The following is an 18,873-nucleotide window of genomic DNA, read 5'->3' as shown; positions in this document are numbered from 1 at the left end:
GTCATATACAGTACAGAGATGGTGGCGTGGTGAGACGTAGAGGAGGGTCATATACAGTACAGAGATGGTGGCGTGGTGAGACGTAGAGGACAGTCACATACAGTACAGAGATGGTGGTGTGGTGAGAGGTTGAGGGATGTCATACAGTACAGAGATGGTGGTGTGGCGAGAGGTAGAGGGAGGTCATACACAGTACAGAGATGGTGGCGTGGTGAGAGGTAGAGGGAGGTCATACACAGTACAGAGATGGTGGCGTGGTGAGAGGTAGAGGGAAGTCATACAATACAGAAATGGTGGCGTGGTGAGAAGTAGAGGGAGGTCGTATAAAGTACAGAGATGGTGGCGTGGTGAGAGGTAGAGGACAGTCATATACAGTACAGCGATGGTGGCGCGGTGAGAGGTAGAGGGAGGACATATACAGTACAGAGATGGTGCCATGGTGAGAAGTAGAGAGAAGGCATACAATACAAAGATGGCAGCATGCTGAGAAGTGGAAGTCGTATAAAGTACAGAGATGGTGGCATGGTGAGCGGTAGAGGGAAGTCATATACAGTAGAGAGATGGTGGCGTGGTGAGAGGTAGAGGGAAGGCATACAATACAAAGATGGTAGTGTGGTGAGAAGTAGAGGGAGGTCGTATACAGTACAGTGATGGTGGCGTGGTGAGCAGTAGAGGGAAGTCATATATAGTACAGAGATGGTGGCGTGGTGAGCGGTAGAGGGCAGCCATATACAGTAGAGAGATGGTGCCATGGTGAGAGGTAGAGGGAAGTCATACACAGTACAGAGATGGTGGTATGGTGACAGGTAGAAGGAGGTTGTATACAGTACAGAGATGGTGGTGTGGTGAGACGTAGAGGGAAGTCCTACAATACAGACATGGTGGCGTGGTGAGAGGTAGAGGGTTGTCATGTACGGTAGAGAGATGGTGGCGTGGTGAGAGGTAGAGGGCGGTCATGTACAGTACAGAGATGGTGGCGTATTGAGAGGTAGAGGACAGTCATATACAGTACAGAGATGGTGGCATCGTGAGCGGTAGAGGGAAGTCATATACAGTAGAGAGATGGTGGCATGGTGAGAAGTAGAGGGAAGTCATATACAGTACCGAGATGGTGGCGCGGTGAGAGGTAGAAGACAGTGATATACAGTAGAGAGATGGTGGCATGGTGAGAGGTAGAGGGAAGTCATACAATACGGAGATGGTGGCGTGGTGAGAGGTAGAGGGAGGTCGTATAGATAGTTCAGAGATGGTGGCGTGCTGAGAGGTCGAGGGAAGTCACATACAGTACAGAGATGGTGGCATGATGAGAGGTTGAGGGATGTCATACAGTACAGAGATAGTGGCGTGGTGAGAGGTAGAGAGAGGTCATATTCAGCACAGAGATGGTGGCGTGGTGAGAGGTGGAGGGAAGTCGTATACAGTACAGGGATGGTGGCGTGGTGAGGGAACTTCTCCCACTGAGGCCAAGATGGATGCCAAGGGTGAAACCAGGGCCGATGTAGCTCACCTCCCAGAGAAGAACCTGAATGAAGTGCTGTGTTCTCAGAGTCCAGCTTCAGAGCTCCTTCCCGGACAGGAAGCTCTGGGCTTCATGGCAAGAAGAGCAGTGGGTACACGTGAGAGAGATGGGAAGGCTCAGTGGGCCCCACCGTATTCCTGCTCATGACTGGGTTCTGATTTTAATGTATAAACTAATAATTCTTAGACCACTAAGCACAACAGATTCAGTGTCATTTTAGCTTTGAAGAACAGACGCTCACAAGCTTCTCTGCCCAGAGTGCTGAATGATGTATCTCGCTCCCTCCACCCCTTGAGTCAACTGCTGCCTAGCCAGATTAAGGTGTCAGATTGATTTGTTTTATACATCTTTTGACCATGCTCATTGAATATTTAGGAAGTTTCTTCAGCCCATATTGAGGCTGAGATGTCCCGTGGGAAGCATTAATCAAAGTCACAGAGACTCGCGCACTCTGGAAACACAGCCTCTTTATTGTAGCGATTAGTTTTTGCAGTAACACATTAACACACTACAGAGCCTTCCTTTCTAGAACAATTGATCCTTTTCTTGTACGCCACCACAGAAGCGGAGAAATTAACGCTTTAAAGTTTAACTTTGTTTTTTTTTTTTCTCCCCCAACGTGAGTATCTAGAAAAGAGGGGGCCAGCGTTTGCTTTTAGCCAACAACTAAAACCGGACCAATTTCAGTTCACTTGTAGTCGAGAGAAACCCTGTTCTCCAAGCTGCTGTGTTGGTCATTCCGCTTGCCTCATGTTTGGGGAGGCTGTTGTTTTGGTCCCTTCTTTCCCTCTGGTATTTCCATTCTCCAACAATAAGCTTTAAATCTCTCTTTATGGCCTGTTCGTAAATAATGGCAAGCGCACTTACTTTTTTGTCCTCTCCATTAGGTCATTCATGACCATTCTAGAAAAAAAAAATACCCTTCTATTTTTTTCCTCTACAGTACTCTTGTCCATATGAGACAATGTCTTGTAACAATGCAGAAGCCTAATCTCCATGTCAAAGCAATTTTCATTCCCCACTGCACAGCCTGCGATCATTTTGTGATGTTTTGTTTCTTATTCTAAAAGAATTAAAAAGGAACAGTAAGCCGTCACGGGGGCCTGTAGTCCTTATCTCAGTGTCTGGAAATTTGGACAGTGTATTTTACTGCTGAGATAAATGGAAAGAACTCCAAGTTCAGCAAATCGTAATGGGTTTAAGTTCTATTGAAATCGGCAACCAGAAGATCAGATAACGGGGTCCTTCAGTTGTCTTTTTAATCGGGTTCCCCGCAAGGCTGAATAGAGACAGAGCAGACGCGCAGAGTGAAAATATAATTCTTGGCTAGGTTAAGTACATGTTTGAACTCTTGCAAGCAGAAGCGATTTGCTGATGACTTAATCATTTTCTGGTCAATTATCTGTAAGGACCCTTGCAACTGCGTGGCAATTAGGATGCAAGTTGGCCTTTTGAGAGAAACACCAGTCTCCCTGCTTCTGTTTCCTTGTGACTTCGACTCTCGGCCATAAATTTCCGTCCGTTTATTATCTTTGCTAGTATAGAAACAACTTTCTGTGCAGTAATTACAGCCCCAGCGCACACTTTAGCTGTCATCCTGCTGGAGCCTGGATGTTCTCATGGCCAAGGTTTGATAAGTGTTCTTTGTTGATTTTTGATGAACGGACATCTTTTTCTGGGGGCCCCGCGAAGGGGATGCCAGTGATGAAAAAAGGCAGGGGGTTGTCTGTCAGCCAGCTTGATATAAAGCTATGGATTTATTGGTTTTGACTTGGCAAGTTGAGACGTGGCTGTCCTTTCCATGAACAGAGGACTGTCAATAAGTATGGTATCATTTGCAATGAATCCAAGATGACATCTTCATTTAAAAGGTCAGAGGGAAGGCTTGGTAAACAAAGTTTTAAAGCCTAATCATGTTATAGTAACTTGGCATTTTAAAAAATGTAATAAAGATGCGGTCTCCACCGTCTGTGCACTGGGCCTTGACCACACCCCGCAACCAGCAGAGGCCCCAGCCAAAAGGGGTGTGGGTCTCACTCATGCTGGCTGTGGGGAGCAAATGAACACCACAGAGTTCTGAGCGGACAACACCAGCGAGAGTGCTGTGGGTGAACACTGGGTGGAATCATAACTGAATGGGCATAGGGACCACCCACCACCCAAAGTAAGCAAATGCCAGATCTCTCCCGTTTTGTGTAAACAACACGTTTCAGCATTGAAAGAGGCTGTGATGTGGTGACAGCGAATTCTAAGTCCTGTGGTTCACCATCTCTGGTACCTGAGCGTAGCAGCTCTTTCCAGGATTCCATAACTAGAACAAATTTCCGTAAGAAGTATGTAAACGCAGTGTGTTCTGCTGAAAGATGAAGAACAAGGTTTAACAACGAGACATTCAACTTAAGGAAAATCAGGTTTCTCGTATTGAAATGTGGAGATTTGTGATGTGCTTTCCATTATGTACTTGTTTCATGATACTCTCTAAGTATGTTATTCCTCTCGCCTCTCTTGCCACCATTTTGGAGGGGTTAAAAACACACCTTTCCAAGTAAGGAGGGGAGGGAGACTTAAAAAAATGCTTTAAATGCTTAAAAAAAAAATACGTGAAGAAAATGGCAACGTTCTTATCCTTTTCAATATTTAAATCTGACAGTTCAACAGATGTATTACCTCTCAGCTCATCAAATGGTTTAGCAATTTCCGGGAGTTTTACTACATTCAGATGGAGAAGTACGCGCGTCAAGCCATCAACGACGGGGCGACCAGTACAGAGGAGCTGTCGATCACCAGAGACTGTGAGCTGTACAGAGCTCTGAACATGCACTACAACAAAGCCAATGACTTTGAGGTAGGAGCTCATCTTTATCTTTTGCTCATCTCCCTTTTCCTGTTTTAAAAATTCATTATTTTTTTTAAGAAGTTCCCAAATCCATTTTTGTCTTGGTTTCGTACATAAGCAGTCTCCAGTACAGTAATAGGTAGACCAGCGACAAGGAGCTCCCAGTAGTTTCCATTGGAATCATGGGGAGCCAACCCACTTGCATTTCCTTTCTCCTTCCCTGGTTCTTCTGCTTTCGTGGAAGACCCATTGGACCACAGAAAAGGAAACTGGAAGAATCCAAGGTAAATGGCAGCAAGAAGCAAACTTTGATGTTTTGGTGACCCCCTTTCCTGCGTAAAGGTCTCTGCTCCAGTGGACCTTTTCCATAATTCGGTTCTGGGATGTCAGTTGAGTGGATATATTAACTGCAAAAGTCATTTTCTGAAAACGTCTAAAATGGCGGATAAGGAGTGATTCCATGGTTTCTAGCTTTTATGGTGGTTTATTTTCCTTTAACATGTGAGAATCTGCTGGGATCCTACCAGATCTCAACATCTCGTTTTGTTTTTGTTCTTTTGGGGAGGAGACTCATGCTTTTATCGTGCATATGTATTTTGCCACACTAGCGTTTTGCTGTTTGTTCCTATAATATGTACTTATAACATGCATATTCTAGATAACACACAAAGAAGTAGAGACAATTCCCAGAAAACAGTATCCATGTAACAGTGAAAGATGTGTGGTGTGAGTAAGGCATTTCTTTACAGGCTGGTGTCGGACCTCAGCAAACGGTTTTCACCGTCACTTGATGACTCTCTAGGGGAAGACCAGCAAATATCCCAGTACCCACAAAGGCGTTTTGTTGAGCCCTGCTGGCTGAGGCAATACTAGTGGGTGGCCTGGACCCCACTGAAGATGAGTAGACAGGCTGTAGGTTGACAAAGCTAGTCCATTTCTTGTACTCTCTTGACTTGATGCCGTGTCAACGTGAGGGCGGGAATGTTCTCTCCGACATCTGCTAGGGACCTTATGTTACTACTTTTCTTCCCTCATGTGGATGTTGTTATTGTTAGTCCCTGACTCATGGCAAACCCATGCACAGTGGAATGAAACACTGCCTGGTCCTGGCCATCCTCATGATGGGTTGGCATCAGACCATTGTGATCTATAGGGTTTGCACTGGCTGATTTTCAGAAGTAGATCTCCAGACCTTTCTTCCTAGTCTGTCTTATCTGAAAACTCTGCTGAGAGCTGTTCAGGGTCATAGCAACACGCAAGCCTCCACTGACAGGCAGGTGGTGGCTACGTATGAGATACGTTTGGCCGGGAATTGAACCTGGGTCTCCTGCACGGAAGGTGAGAGTTCTACCACTGAACCATGACTGTCCTCCCCATAATGTCCAGGGAGTTTTCAGCTTTGGAGGTAAGAGGGATCCTGGTCTGGCCTTGTCGATGAAGTGCCCAGACTCCCGGCCCTCCCTGCTTGTGCATTTCTTTTTGGCAGTGGCATTGGTTATGGCACAGTATCAAGAACCGAACGTGGAAGCTTAGCAATGGAGAAGTTATGGTTTTTCCTTGAAAGTTTAAACGGTTCTACTCGAGGCCACCAATCAGAGCCCTGGTGGCACAGTGGTTAAGAGCTCGGCTGCTAACCAAAAGGTTGGCAGTTCAAATCCCCCAGCCACTCCTTGGAAACCCTGTGGGGCAGTTCTACTCTGTCCTAGAGGGTCGCTAGGAGTTGGAATCGACTCGACAGCAACAGGTTTGGTGTTTTTGGTTTTATCCAAGAAAAATGTATTTTCTTGCCAAACGTGTGGTAAGTGAAGTTTTTCTTTTGTGGACGCGTGAAAAGCAGGGAACCTTCTTGTGCGGCTCCACTATTGTAGAGTTCTGTTGTAACTGAGCTCTGGTTTCTATGTTGGCAGAAGACTCCAGCAGATTTTGTCTAAAGCTAAAGAATATGATCTTGGCTAACTGTATTAAATAAATATTATTTAGAGTTTCATTTCTTTTTTTTTTTTTTCTTTCTTTCTGACAAGTCTATTGCTCTAAACCTTAAGCCAAGAGACTGCCATTGTGTGCTAGTGGACTATTTACAGTTTATCCTGATGTAGATATTCTTTTGGCTGCACGCATTAAACATCATAAAAGAATGGCACAAGATTCATGGGATGGTTTTTGCGTTTTTGCTGTGTAACATACTCGGGAGAACAAATCCTTGAAGTGCACATTAGGATTTATAGGGTTGTTTAAACCTTACCTGGATGGTATTTCAAATGGCACAAACAGGACGGCGCGCATCAAGAGATCCCCAACCAGCGGCTCCATTTAGCATCAGCTAAACCCTCTTTAATACAATAACATCTGATATTTCTCTCTTTGTGAATCACATCCACTTCCAGCCAGGCCACCTCTCCTTTATCTGCAGTGTCTATTTTAAGACTACTTCAGTAGAAGGAGTATGGAACCTGGCGAGGAATTTGGTCCCTTTCCACGTGACTCCAGGCCTATTGGACTATTGTCAGTTCTGATTCCTCCTTCTGTAAGAGCCAGGCTCTTAGGGGGAAAGGAAAACACCGCGCTCAGGGGACACTGGGAAGGGTGACAGAAAATTTGAGAACTGTTCAGGGTGAAGGTTGAACAACATGATGAACGTAATTAGTGTCAACTGTGCATGCGAAGATTGTTGAAATGGCCAATACTCCCTTACACGTATATTCACCACAATTAAAAAACAAAACCAGACCAGGCTCCTATCAGAAGCATGGTTAGAAGGAAGCAGACGCGTGGATCTGCCAGGCCCTCCCCTCACATGCTCGCTCCTACATGGACACACACTCACACCTACCACCACATACGAGCCTCATATTACTAAGTAGGTTTTAATTTAGCCTCTCAGTTTGCTCATTTACTAACAAAAGCTTCAGATAAGTTGATCCCTTTTTTTCCATGCCTTTACGCATGGAGGTCATTGACTAAGTGAGATGTTTAAAAAGCCACAGGCCCTATCACAGGGCCTGGCTGTGAGCCAGAACAAGACCCAGCACTTCCCGCTGAGTACCTCAACTGCGATTTCACGTGCTGCTTTACTTCATATCCGAGTTTCTCGTCTTTGTAGTCAAGGTTCCCATAAAATGAACCTGTAGTTTAAGTATGAGTGAGGGACACAGAAAGCAGGCGGGAGAATTACGCACTTTGCTTCCCTTTAAATTCTTGAACAGAGGTGCAGCGTGGTAGGGAAACTCTGGGTTTGTGTGACAGGGGCCCAGAGAGCCAGTCAGTTACAGGAATATAGTAACCCAGCTGAGCGGTAGCTGGTCTAGTAACTAAACACCTTTATGATGGCGTCTTTAAATGTCTCAAACAGTTATTTCTTCCAAGAATGAAATCGCTTTCTGTGACTTTTGACTATGTTGCAGGCACTCTCCAAGTGCTTTACTAATAGTAACTTTTTTTTTTTTTTAATTTCGAACACTTTATTGTGGTTTAGGTGAAGGTTTACAGAGCAAATGAGTTTGCCTTCGATCATTTAGACACTAATTGTTCTGTGAAGTGGGTTGCAGTCCCCGCAATATGTCAGCACTGTCGCCAGTACCGCCCTGGGTTCCCCATTTCCATTCCATTCGTCCAGTTTTCCCGCCCCTTCCTGCCTTCTCATCCTGGCTTTTGGGCAGATGTTGCCCTTTTGGCCTTGTACAGATGATTGTTCTAAGGAGCACTTTCCTCACGGGTGTTATTGTTTATTTTATAGGTCTGTTATTTGGGTGTGATGTTAACATCTTTAATGAGAGCAATAATAATGATACTGATATGAACAGCATCATAACAAGAAAAAACAAGCTTCAGTGTTTACAGAGGGATTCGGAATGGCCGGGGGCAGGTAGAGCTAGCAAAAGAGAAAGGAGGTGAGCATGTAGCTAGTGCTTTCCTCCCTCCCTGCTGGTATTTCATTCCTTCCTCTCCTGTTCCTCGCTGTCTCAGTCATCTCGTGCTGCTGTAACAGAAACACCACAGCAGGTGGCTTTAACAAACAGAAATTTATTTTCTCAGAGTTGAGGAGGCTAGAAGTCCAAATTCAAGGTGCCAGCTCTAGGGAAAGGCTTTCTCTCTCTGTTGGCTCTGGGGGAAGGTCCATGTCTCTTCTGAGCTTCTGCTCCTGGGCTTGGCATCTCTCTTCCCCATCTCTGCTTGCTATTTTAAGTTTAATCTCTCTTATATCTCAAAAGACATTGACTCAGGATACACCCTGCACTCATCCTGCCTCATTAACATAACAAAGACAACCCATTCCAAATGGGATTATAACCACAGGCATAGAGGTTAGGATTTACAACACATATTTTGGGGGGACATAATTCAATCCATAACATTCCACCCTTCGGCCCCCCACAATTCATGTCCTTGCCACATGCAAAACCCATTCACTCCATCACATCATCTCACAAGTCCTAAATCCGCTCCAAGTCCAGAAACTCCTCTTCTAAATCATCTGAATCAAATATGGGCGAGACTTCAGGCGTCTTCCATCCTGGGGCAACATTCCTCTCCATCTGGGAACTGTGAGATCCAGACTACAAGCTGTCTGCTTCCGAAGTACGACGGTAAAACAGGCACAGGGCAGACAATTCCATTAGACATGGAGGAAATTGGAAGGAAAGAAGGGATAACAGGCACCAAGCAAGTCCAAAACCCAGCAGAACAATTTACATTAGCTCTCAAGGCTTGAAAGTAGTCCTCTCTTCTCTGAGCCCATCTGGGTACTGGCCCTGCCCTCCAGACTCTGGGTGCTGGCCATGCCTTCTGGATTCTTGGTGGAGGCCCCTCAGCCCTGGGCTTCAACTCCACCTTCCAGGCCCACTGCGATGGCAACTCTGCTCCCTTGGCTTTGGGCGCACCATTCTCCTAGTCCGTCTGAGTGGTGACCTCGGCCCTGGCAGGCTCCATTCTTCTGCCCCTTGGGCATGGCAACCCCGCCTCCTCTGCTTTGGGTGGCGGCCTTACCCCCCGGCACACCTTAACTTAACAGCAGCCCCACACTTGGGAACTGAGTCGGTGAAGATTTGACTTTTTGAAACATAGGAGACCTAGGCCCCGCCTTTGAGACCTAGGCAGCCCTGCTTCCTGAGCTCCTTCCCACAGTTCTCCTGGTCTCCGAGCTGCTCCAGGGATGCTCCTTTTCTTTTCTTGGGAGACAGCAGATGTAGCTCCTTTGGCCTGTTTCCTGCCTGTAGACTTCCAAGAGGCAGACAGCGTTCTCTCCTTTCGTTCTTTCTGTACCCTTCAGTCTTGGCTGATGGGTTTTCTGCTGTGGTAGTTGGTTAGATCCGTCAATCACAGGCTTAATTTCTTTAGCAAAAGTTTGTGTAGCCGCATCCTTGGTGAACATTCTAGGTCACATGTCATTAGTTTGTACAACAGAATTTTCCAAATCTTTAAGTTCTGTTTTCATTTTGCACAGTTCATTTCCAAGTCCATCTCTTCTCTAGTGCTGCTGTAACAGAAATACCACAAGTGGGTGGCTTTAACAAAGAGAAATTTATTTTCTCATCTTTAAGGAGGCTGGAAGTCCCAATTCAGGGTGCCAACTCTAGGGGAAGCCTTTCTCTCTCTGTCGGCTCTGGGGGAAGGTCCATGTCTCTTCTGAGCTTCCGCTCCTTGGCGATCTTCATATGGCTTAGCATCTCTCTTCCCCATCTCTGCTTTGCTAGTTTGCATTTAATCTCCCTTATATCTCAAAAGAGATTGACTCAAGATATGCTCTACACTCATCCTGCCTCATTAACATAACAAAGACAACTCATTCCCAAATGGGATTATAACCACAGGCATAGAGGTTAGGATTTACAACACACGTTTGGGGGACACAATTCAATCCATAACACTGGCCTTTTTTTTTTTTTTAAACTTTCTGCCGATCTCTGCCTCTGGCACACATTTGCTGGTGGCACCTCTGCCATTGCTTAGCACCATCCCTCCCCTAGTCCCTGCTGCTGAGGCCTCGCTCTCAAGACCAGAAGGGTGGCTGACCCCTGGCCTGCGGGGAAAATAAAGCAGATGGGCGGGTTTATCGCTAGCAGGGAGGGAGTGGCTGGAAGCTTGCTCACTCGCTTGCTCGCCTTCTAGACCTGCATTTCCTGGCCTTTATGAGTCAGGACCTTCCAAGTGGCAGGGAGCTGCTTCTGCCTTTTGGATCAGTTTACACAATTGCCAGGATTCTTGGCACAGCAGTCAGAGGCAGGGTGATGAGCGCTTGAGAAGACCCAGGGAATGTAGAAGAAGATGCTGAAAGGGGGAAAAAATGAACTAGGCTTTTAGTCTGTGCTCAAGGCGGCGGAGCTGGCTGCATCCCACGGGATTGGGCATCTTGGTTCTGAACGTGAGTTTGCGAAGCTGTGCAGGAGAGGGGGCAGCGGTTATGGGCTGCATCTTCCACTCTGTCTCTCACATTCAGCGAGATTGGCAACAATGAATGTGTCTTCCCAGGTGTCAGAGTGTATATGTCTATGCTTCATTCTCACCTCACTTTGAAGAGCTTCCAATCTTTTTTTTTTTTTTTAATAAGGAGGGAAAGGAGGTTTGGGATTCCTTCCCAGCATTTAAATTACAGTGATACTTCTGACTTCAGGGGCACTAGGAGCTGGATTTTATTGGGTTTTTATTCCCCCTCTCTTGTTTTCCTCACAACTGTGACAAGAGCTGTGACCATAAGGAGGGTAGCAATCACTGTCAAATTCCCAGGATGGTTTGTAAGCTTTACCAAGAACTTAACTAAGACATCTGATGTGTAACTCGCAAAGGTTAGTTTCATAAACCGTTGTTGTTAGTTGTCTGGTTGCCCCTTGAGTGGATTCCAACTCATGGAGACCCCATGTGTGCAGAGGAGAACTGCTCCTCCATCGGGTTTTCAAGGCTGTGACCTTTTAGAAGCAGACTGCCAGGCCTTACTTCTGAGGCACCTCTGGGCGGATTTGAACCACCGACCTTTTGGTTAGTGGCTGAGTGCTTAACAGTCTGAGTCACCCAGGGACTTCTAACGTCATGAATTAGGGAGCCAAAGGACATACTGTGCTCGGTTTGACTGCATCCCCTCGGCTGGCCACTTCACGTGGTGCACACAGAAAGGCAGAATGATCCAAAGCTTGTGGGGCTTGGGATCTTCTGAATGCAATTTGAGAAGAGAATGTGAGAGCCATATCTTCATGCAGGCACACACAACTCTCATTGTGGGGTGCCATGGCGTACTTCTTCCACTGTGGTAACCCATAGGCCCCACAGCTAATCATTTACCTGTAGGCAGGTCCAGGTTCCCAGCACGAGTGACTAACCCCCCATGCCCTCGTTAAAGAGCCAGGGTTTGGGATGGAGACCTTAGGAATAAATAGAATGAGGGACTTGATGGGTTGATTTTCAGGCTTGTGAATGCCATTTCCTGAAGTGCTCATGGAGTCCCTGGGTGGTGCAAATGGTAAAAGTGCTGAGGTGCCTTGGAAGAAAGGCCTGGTGATCTGCTCCTGAGAAAACAGCCACTGAAAACCTGTGGAGCACGGCTCTACCGTGACACACATAGGGTCACTGTGAGTCAGAATTGACTCCACGGCACTGGTTGACTACGATCTCTTGGGGAAGACTCTTCATGGGGAAGACTCTGCATCATGGACCCTGTGCTTGATGTTTACCTGGTGGTGACACGCGGCGGGCGAGAAGGGCACTTCTGCGGACTTCGTCATGTGCGCGTCCCGCTTTCCTCTTGGGAAGAGAAAATTAAAAAGCCGCTGCACCCCTCACATACGCCCACCCCCCCACACATGCAAACACACGCACATTAATACACGTCCTGAACGTAGTTCTTTCTACGCCCCCGTCTCTACCCCAGTCCTCAGCCCACTCCCGTGTTCAGCAAGACACACATTTAAGATTTAATACGTTTGGAAGTCTTCCGTTCCCACTGCCATCTCTTTAAAGAAAAATGAGGACAGGTGGATTGAGGCAGCGTTTTCCTTTGCTCCAAATAGACACTTAAATAGGAGTGATCATTTGGAAAGCTGGCACGTGAGCGCAAACCTTTTACACTCTTGCCGCTGAGCCATTTAAATGATCGCACAACACACTCTTGGTGGGTGGCGGAGAGGGAAAGAAAGCCTTACCACTTCTTTCCTTGCCAGTCCCACCACTGACAAGCCAAATTGATCTTTTAAGAGACTAAATGAATGTTCTCCAAATATATGTACACATGGCAGTCTGGGAACAGATTCCTTCTACAGAATTATTGCCTGAAATAGAAAGGAAGGAGCAGAAAAGACACCAAGTTGAAAGTGGGGTGAAAGGGCAGGCGTGTGTGCCCAAGGCTTCGTTTTTAACCCCTGTCCTTTGGGGAGTCAAGGTGTTCATCAGTATAATGAAGCCAGCCCATTGATTTCTCATCTGTTTGGTAATGTCATTGCATTTTCAGCCCCTGTGTCTTTTTTGTCATTGGGTTACATTCAAGCACAGTCAGAGCAGCTTGAAAACCTCCTTACTCAACAGCGTTATTAGTTCTAGCATTCCATGACCTTTCTCAACATTCTTAAAGAAAAAGATACAGCATAATGTCGCTTCACTTTTGCTTATTGTCCTTTGTTGAGGTGAACAAAGCGTTTTCTGCAGTGGCTATAGCACATAATTATACAGCGTTCAATAGCAGTGTCTTCGTACATATCAAAGTTCAGAGGAGCCTTTAAAAAAAAAAAAAGATGTTTTGTGGCAGCCTAGGAAAGGTCTCATCTTTCCTTCAGAAAATAGTTCAAGGCTCTTCTGTCAAGCTTCCCTACTTAGAGCTTTTTCTCCTCCTGCTTCATAAAGTTTAAAGGGGATTCAGTGGAGTTCTCTGATCTGTTTCCTTTGAAAGATTGTTCCCCAGCACAGAGAGGGCCTTTGACTTCAGGAGTTCACAGATTCATGTCTTTAGGTATCATATGTCTGACCTTATCAGTTACTCCATTTAATGTAGGAGAAAAAGTCTCCACTCTTTGTGTTTGTCTGTTTTGCCTCTGTGAAATGATTTGGTGAAAAGATCATCCTTTTTAACACACCACTGAGAGGCCGTTTCTGACTGTAACCTACCCTGTGGCTTTTCTCTTTTTAAAAAAAAAAAAAAAATTGTCCTTGTGTTTTGTGTATGGATGAGTTCACAGTGAGAATAGAATTATACAAGGGCAGGCGCACACACAAAAAAAGTCTTTTGCCTTCCTCCCTCACGTCCCCCCCCCCATGATCTATTGGTTCCTCAGTGGCTGTACCCCAACAGGCAAAGCCATTTAGCAAACACAGAGATGGGGCTGCGGTGCTGGGACAGCAGTGGGTTTTCCCTTGCGTCGACATACCCCTAAGGCCTTTATAATTAATTGTCCTTCAGAGATGAGGAAGGTTCAGAGACGGTGTGTGGACGGACGTCTATTGTCTGACATTCCCTTCTCCTTGCCTCGGCGCTTTCTCCTCGCCCCACAAAGGGTTATCAACAGGAGAAAAAGAGCAGCTCTCTTCTGAAAGCTGCTGCTGGTGGCTGCGGCTTTCGGTGGCATGCCACCATTGTGTTCGGCCCATCCTGGTTACGTGTCTGAAGAAGTTCTGACAACCTTTTGAAAACTAGCCTGTTTATTCCGTCCAGATTAAACAAACTCATTCAGCCTGTTCAGAGTTGGTGATCCCCCTTCAAATGACCGATACCATTTAATGTCCTCATCTCCCCACCTCCTACCCCTGGATTTCTTAAATTTAACTGTTCGGTTCCTTTTCAGTCATGTGGGAGGAAATGTAGTGACGATTCACTTATTTCTCTTAAACACATAAGTATAAATTGGCAACAACAAATATTGGTGCAAACATTCTTTTGGGTGAAGCTTGGAAGTATAATTTTTGAAAATAGTTTGTTCTAGTTTAAAAGTATCCTCACCTTCAGTGATTGCCTTAAGCCAGTCTTCAATGCCATTTTGCAATGTGACGTAAAACAGATGCAGTCTGTTCCCCCTGCCCTTCCCTTTTTTGGCAGAGACACAAAATAAAGATGCAATAGAGAGACAGCTATTTGAAAAGTATTGGAAAAGGAGAAGCGTCTATCAATGATCATTATACGACTGTTCCTGTTAAATAGGGTGAAACCAAGAAAAACAAATAGAATTGTTCTTCTAAGGAGCAGCTGAACTAGCAGACTAGAAAGGTTTAAGATAACCACGTTATAGAATTCATGGTGACTTCAAGGCTGAAGGAAACCACATGTAGAAGAAATTCTGGTCTCATCTCCCACATAGCAATCTCTCTTGGAGGAAGAGATCTCCAGAATAGCCAGGATCCATCGATCTTTGATCAGCCTTTGAAAACACTTTCACAACAGACCTTTTGGTATTCAAGGAGAACCTATATATGGACGATGACACAGTAAAAAGGGGGTCATAAAAAATTAAAGCTATTCTTATGAATCTTTCATTAGAAGCAGTGAAAAGGGACACTGGTGTGGCCAAGTCCTTTGTGCTACAAGCTCTTCTTCCGGGCTCTGAGCTATTGTTCTTTCAGCTCCTCAAACAGACTATCACTTTTAAACTGACAAAAGTCACGTAAAAGCCAGACAGCTGTACTAACACACCCACCTTACCAAGCAGGAGCCATGAGCAGGTGATGAGGCCTGCTGGGAAACCTTGTTTAACAATCTTTCTATGGCCAGTGGGATATATCGTTACCCACCAACATTTTCTGCCTCTCAGGTTCCCTGGGAAGCCGCTTTCCCACTGACAGTGCATGCTCCCACAAGGCAGGAGCCTTTATGACTGTTTGAAACTGAAAAAATGGGTGTGGGCCACAAATTACTGTTTTACAGCATGTTATCTGAGGTGTGTGCATTTTTGGTAGGAAAAATAGAAATTTTAAAACATTTTTTGGTGTTTCATATGGCCTAGTGAACTTGGGCTAGGGGACTCTAGGGGTAGAATTAGCGGGACAAGGTATGTCCCTCTGGACTCTAATGGTAGGCTTGTGGGAGGGGGCAAGAGAAAAAATCCATACTACCTACCGAAAATTCAGCAATACTCAATGGTCCAGCATGCTTCCATTAATGAAAATACATGGTATCAAGCAAAAATTCAAAGCAGAAAATAATTGGGTCTTCAACCCGTTGCCATTGTGTCGACTCCAACTCATTGCAACCCTGTAGGACAGAGTAGAACTGCCCCATAGAGTTTCCAAGGAGCACCTGGTGGATTTTAACTGCTGGCCTTTTAATCACCACTACACCACCAGGGTTTCCAATTGAATCTTGAAAAGGTTAAAATGAGCAGGGGTGGTTTTCTGTGCTGTGGGTTGCTTTTGCACTGACTTTAGGATGGCCCTTTTACTGGTCATTTATGTTCCCCCCAAACTCCCCAAAATATTTCTTGCCCTCTCCTCACACTGGAAAGCACTGATGTCCGTGATAATCTGTATACCTTGGGTGATGTGGCTGGAGGCAGGTACATAAAAGTTTGAGCACTTCTAGAAGAAGATGGGAGAGTTTGACTCTGAAAACTCTCTTTCCTTTTCTGCCCGTGCTTCTCCTTATTCAGCCTTTTCCATACAGTCCAAATCCTGTTAAGCCTTTCAGATTTCTTTTGGTTTGTCAGGAGTAGCCGGGATTGGATGCCAAACACGCACCGCACGTGGGGACCAGGATCCCCTTGGAATTTTAGGTATAGGTGTGGGCAGACAGGTAGGCAGCTCCGCCTGCCCCTCAACCCTGCGGGCGGCAGCCGTCCTGGGCCATGGCAAGTCCTCCTCGTGTGTGTCTTGCAGGCCTCCCTCCCCTGTCACCTTGTGTACAGTCTGGTCTGTGACACTGATGGTGATTATGTCATTATTTTGCTCTGGGGGGCCAGGCACATCTGCAGAGCCCAAGCACATCTTCTTTGTTGCCCTGGCAAACGTCCCACACCGCAAATGCTTCATTAGCCCTGCTGCCGGCCTCCTTGCCAGACGCGAGAGCCCAAATGCAGGCTTCTTTCTGCTCCGCTCTTTTGTGTCACTGCTGATCATACATTCATCTTCCTGGTTCTTCCCTGTGTTCCTCGACTTGTCAACTCCAGATGTCTCCGTTTTCTTGCCCAAATCTCTCCAAAGTTGACAAGGGGACCAAGGGGACTCTTTCCCCTGTACCCACCCCTTAGCACCTCTCCTACTTTTGCACTCTGCAGATGAATCGGTGACTGATTAGCTCCCCACCCCACCATGAGGATGAGCGTTTTCACACTTTGGATTTGAGAAGACACGGAGTGATTGTTTCCAGTTTATGATGGTAGATGGCTGAGCGCTAGGGGTCATTAGATATTGCTTGTTATATGCAGGCCTTTCTCTTCCACCTCTGCCCCCCTTCTCTTTCCTAGACGCCTGGACTTTTTTTTCTGCACGTCGCCACATCTTACCAGTTTTCAGAAAGCCGCTGAAATGCAAGTACTCAGAATATTCTGTGTGTGTTCTCGTCATCCTAAGGCTCCTTTTCTCTGACTGGAATCTCCATCTCCCCTCGACCCTCTACCAGAATCCCCTGCCACAACTTCCTCGACCCCCAACAATGACCATTATTAGATTTTTTAAGGTAGTTAACACTTGGTGGTTTTGGAAAAGAGCTGAAACATTTCTCTCTCCGAAGTTGTATTTTATATGTTAAACAGAGCCACGGCTTTTGTTAAGGTGTGCTGGTTTCTGCATTAACTATAGTAAATTTTAGAGCTTAATATCTTGGGCTGTGATGGACACTATGTAATTGGAATGTAATTTCCCCTTAAATCTGAATTACTGGTAATTGATCTATGTTAGCGTGTTACGAGCCACATCCCCAGTAGAGTTTAACCAGTTTTTATCTCCCAACCACTGCAACATTAGATGTTTTAAATGTCTCCATCTTTGATTCAAACCTAGATTTTAGTTTTGAGTTATAGCTACATAGATAAGTTCATGTATTTTATGGGAATTATAGTCAAGTCATTGCCCTGGAGTCTAATGCAGAATTTTAGGACAAGGCCCTAGGAAGAATTAAAGAAGGAGTCTCTGGGTGGTGTAAATGATTAAGGGCTGGACTACTAGCCAAAACGTGGGCAGTTCAGATCCACCTAGAGGTGCCTCGGAAGACAGACCTGGCAATCTGCTTCCAAAAGGTCACAGCCTTGAAAACCCTATGGAACCGTCCTACCCTGCACATATGGGGTTGCCATCAGTCGGAATCGACTCTATAGCAACTACCAACAACATCAACAACGAGGATTAAAGAAAATTCCCCCTGAGGAACAAGTGGCCATTTTGTACCAGCCTCCTGTGCTTTTCAGTCAACTGAGTCCAAATCCAAATATTAGAGACCCTCCGATGGGGACCTAGATGACTAAGTGAAGAGAAGGGTGGTCAGATCATGGAACTACCCAGCCCAGGACAGCCCTGGGAAGGGAGAATGTGGGGAGAGGCTGGTACTTGTTATTGATTAAACATCTTCAGAAGATTCAGGATGCACCCAGAATATTCCTAGTCCCCCAGTTTTAAATTGTTATGGTTTTATTTCCCATAAACCAAACCAAACCCGTTGCCGTCGAGTCGATTCCGACCCATAGGCTTGTTTAAAACTTTATTAACCCTAATGCCATTCTCAGCATATACCACCCCTCAGGATAGTGATTCTCTAAATGTATTACCTGCTATGAAAATAGCACTTTCTTTTTATCGCTCTTAAAGTGATTTCCCTGGAACCCAAAGGGATGTCCCTTGTTATAATATCCTGGGATTTGTGAGCGGGGTTGCAGCCATGTTCTCCATTTCCTTTCTGATTTTATAGACTTTGATCATCACTCCCTCTTAATCTTCATCCCTCTAGATCAAGGAGCTCTAATCCTTTTTAAAAGCCTAATCTCATACAGTAAGTGGGCTGCCCCGATCATTTCAGCTGCCCTTCTGTAATGCGCTTCCGGCATGACAGTGTTACCCTGAGGGACAGTTAGAATTACCAAACAATGGGGCAGAATTCCAGGTGTGGAGAGCCACCCCACAGTGTAGGAATTGTGCCACGTGCACACTCAATGCAACTCTACTGATTGCCCCACAGAGTTTATCCTTGGGAGTTGGGTTTCTTTAGTGTCTCAGCAGCCTTATTGGTTAAATCGATCCTTTGAGACCAGTTGATCAGACTCTTGGCAAATATTCTGGCAAATCTAATTGTCAGCGGGATATATCCAGCCCAGTAAAAAAAACAAAAGAACAGAATCCACCCCACTCTCCAGATGTTTTCAGGGTTTTTGTAGATAATGTATCGGGGAGTTTGACAGCATGAAGACAGCCTTAGTCTTGCACAGGACGCTAGAAAACCTACAGCCATGGGAAGTGAGTGCCGATCTCTGCTTCATATGGTGCTCTCTCAGACGGGAAACAAAATGTTCGCTTATGAGAAGATACCGTTTTACGTAAAATCACCCCCCTGAAATCTTAAAAAGGAAATCCTTTGGGGGGGTCTTTCCACTGTCAGTGGTCCTGGGCTAATATAGGGCGGAGCTTATGAACT

The 18,873-nt window shown here is 45.7% G+C and overlaps 1 protein-coding gene across 1 annotated transcript in view; it reads left to right on the top strand.

Annotated features, from left to right (window-relative positions):
• The window catches only part of PROX1 (prospero homeobox 1), a 54,825-nt gene that overhangs the window by 21,027 nt on the left and 14,925 nt on the right, over positions 1–18,873 (top strand). Inside the window, exon 4 of the mRNA XM_004387522.2 lies at positions 4,170–4,364. Within this exon, the coding sequence (XP_004387579.1) occupies positions 4,170–4,364 (195 nt within the window). The remainder of the gene's footprint in view (positions 1–4,169; positions 4,365–18,873) is intronic.

This window comes from Trichechus manatus, unplaced genomic scaffold (assembly GCF_000243295.1).
Source record: "Trichechus manatus latirostris isolate Lorelei unplaced genomic scaffold, TriManLat1.0 scaffold00187, whole genome shotgun sequence".
Taxonomy (NCBI): domain Eukaryota; kingdom Metazoa; phylum Chordata; class Mammalia; order Sirenia; family Trichechidae; genus Trichechus; species Trichechus manatus.
This window is presented reverse-complemented; position numbering and strand designations above follow the sequence as displayed.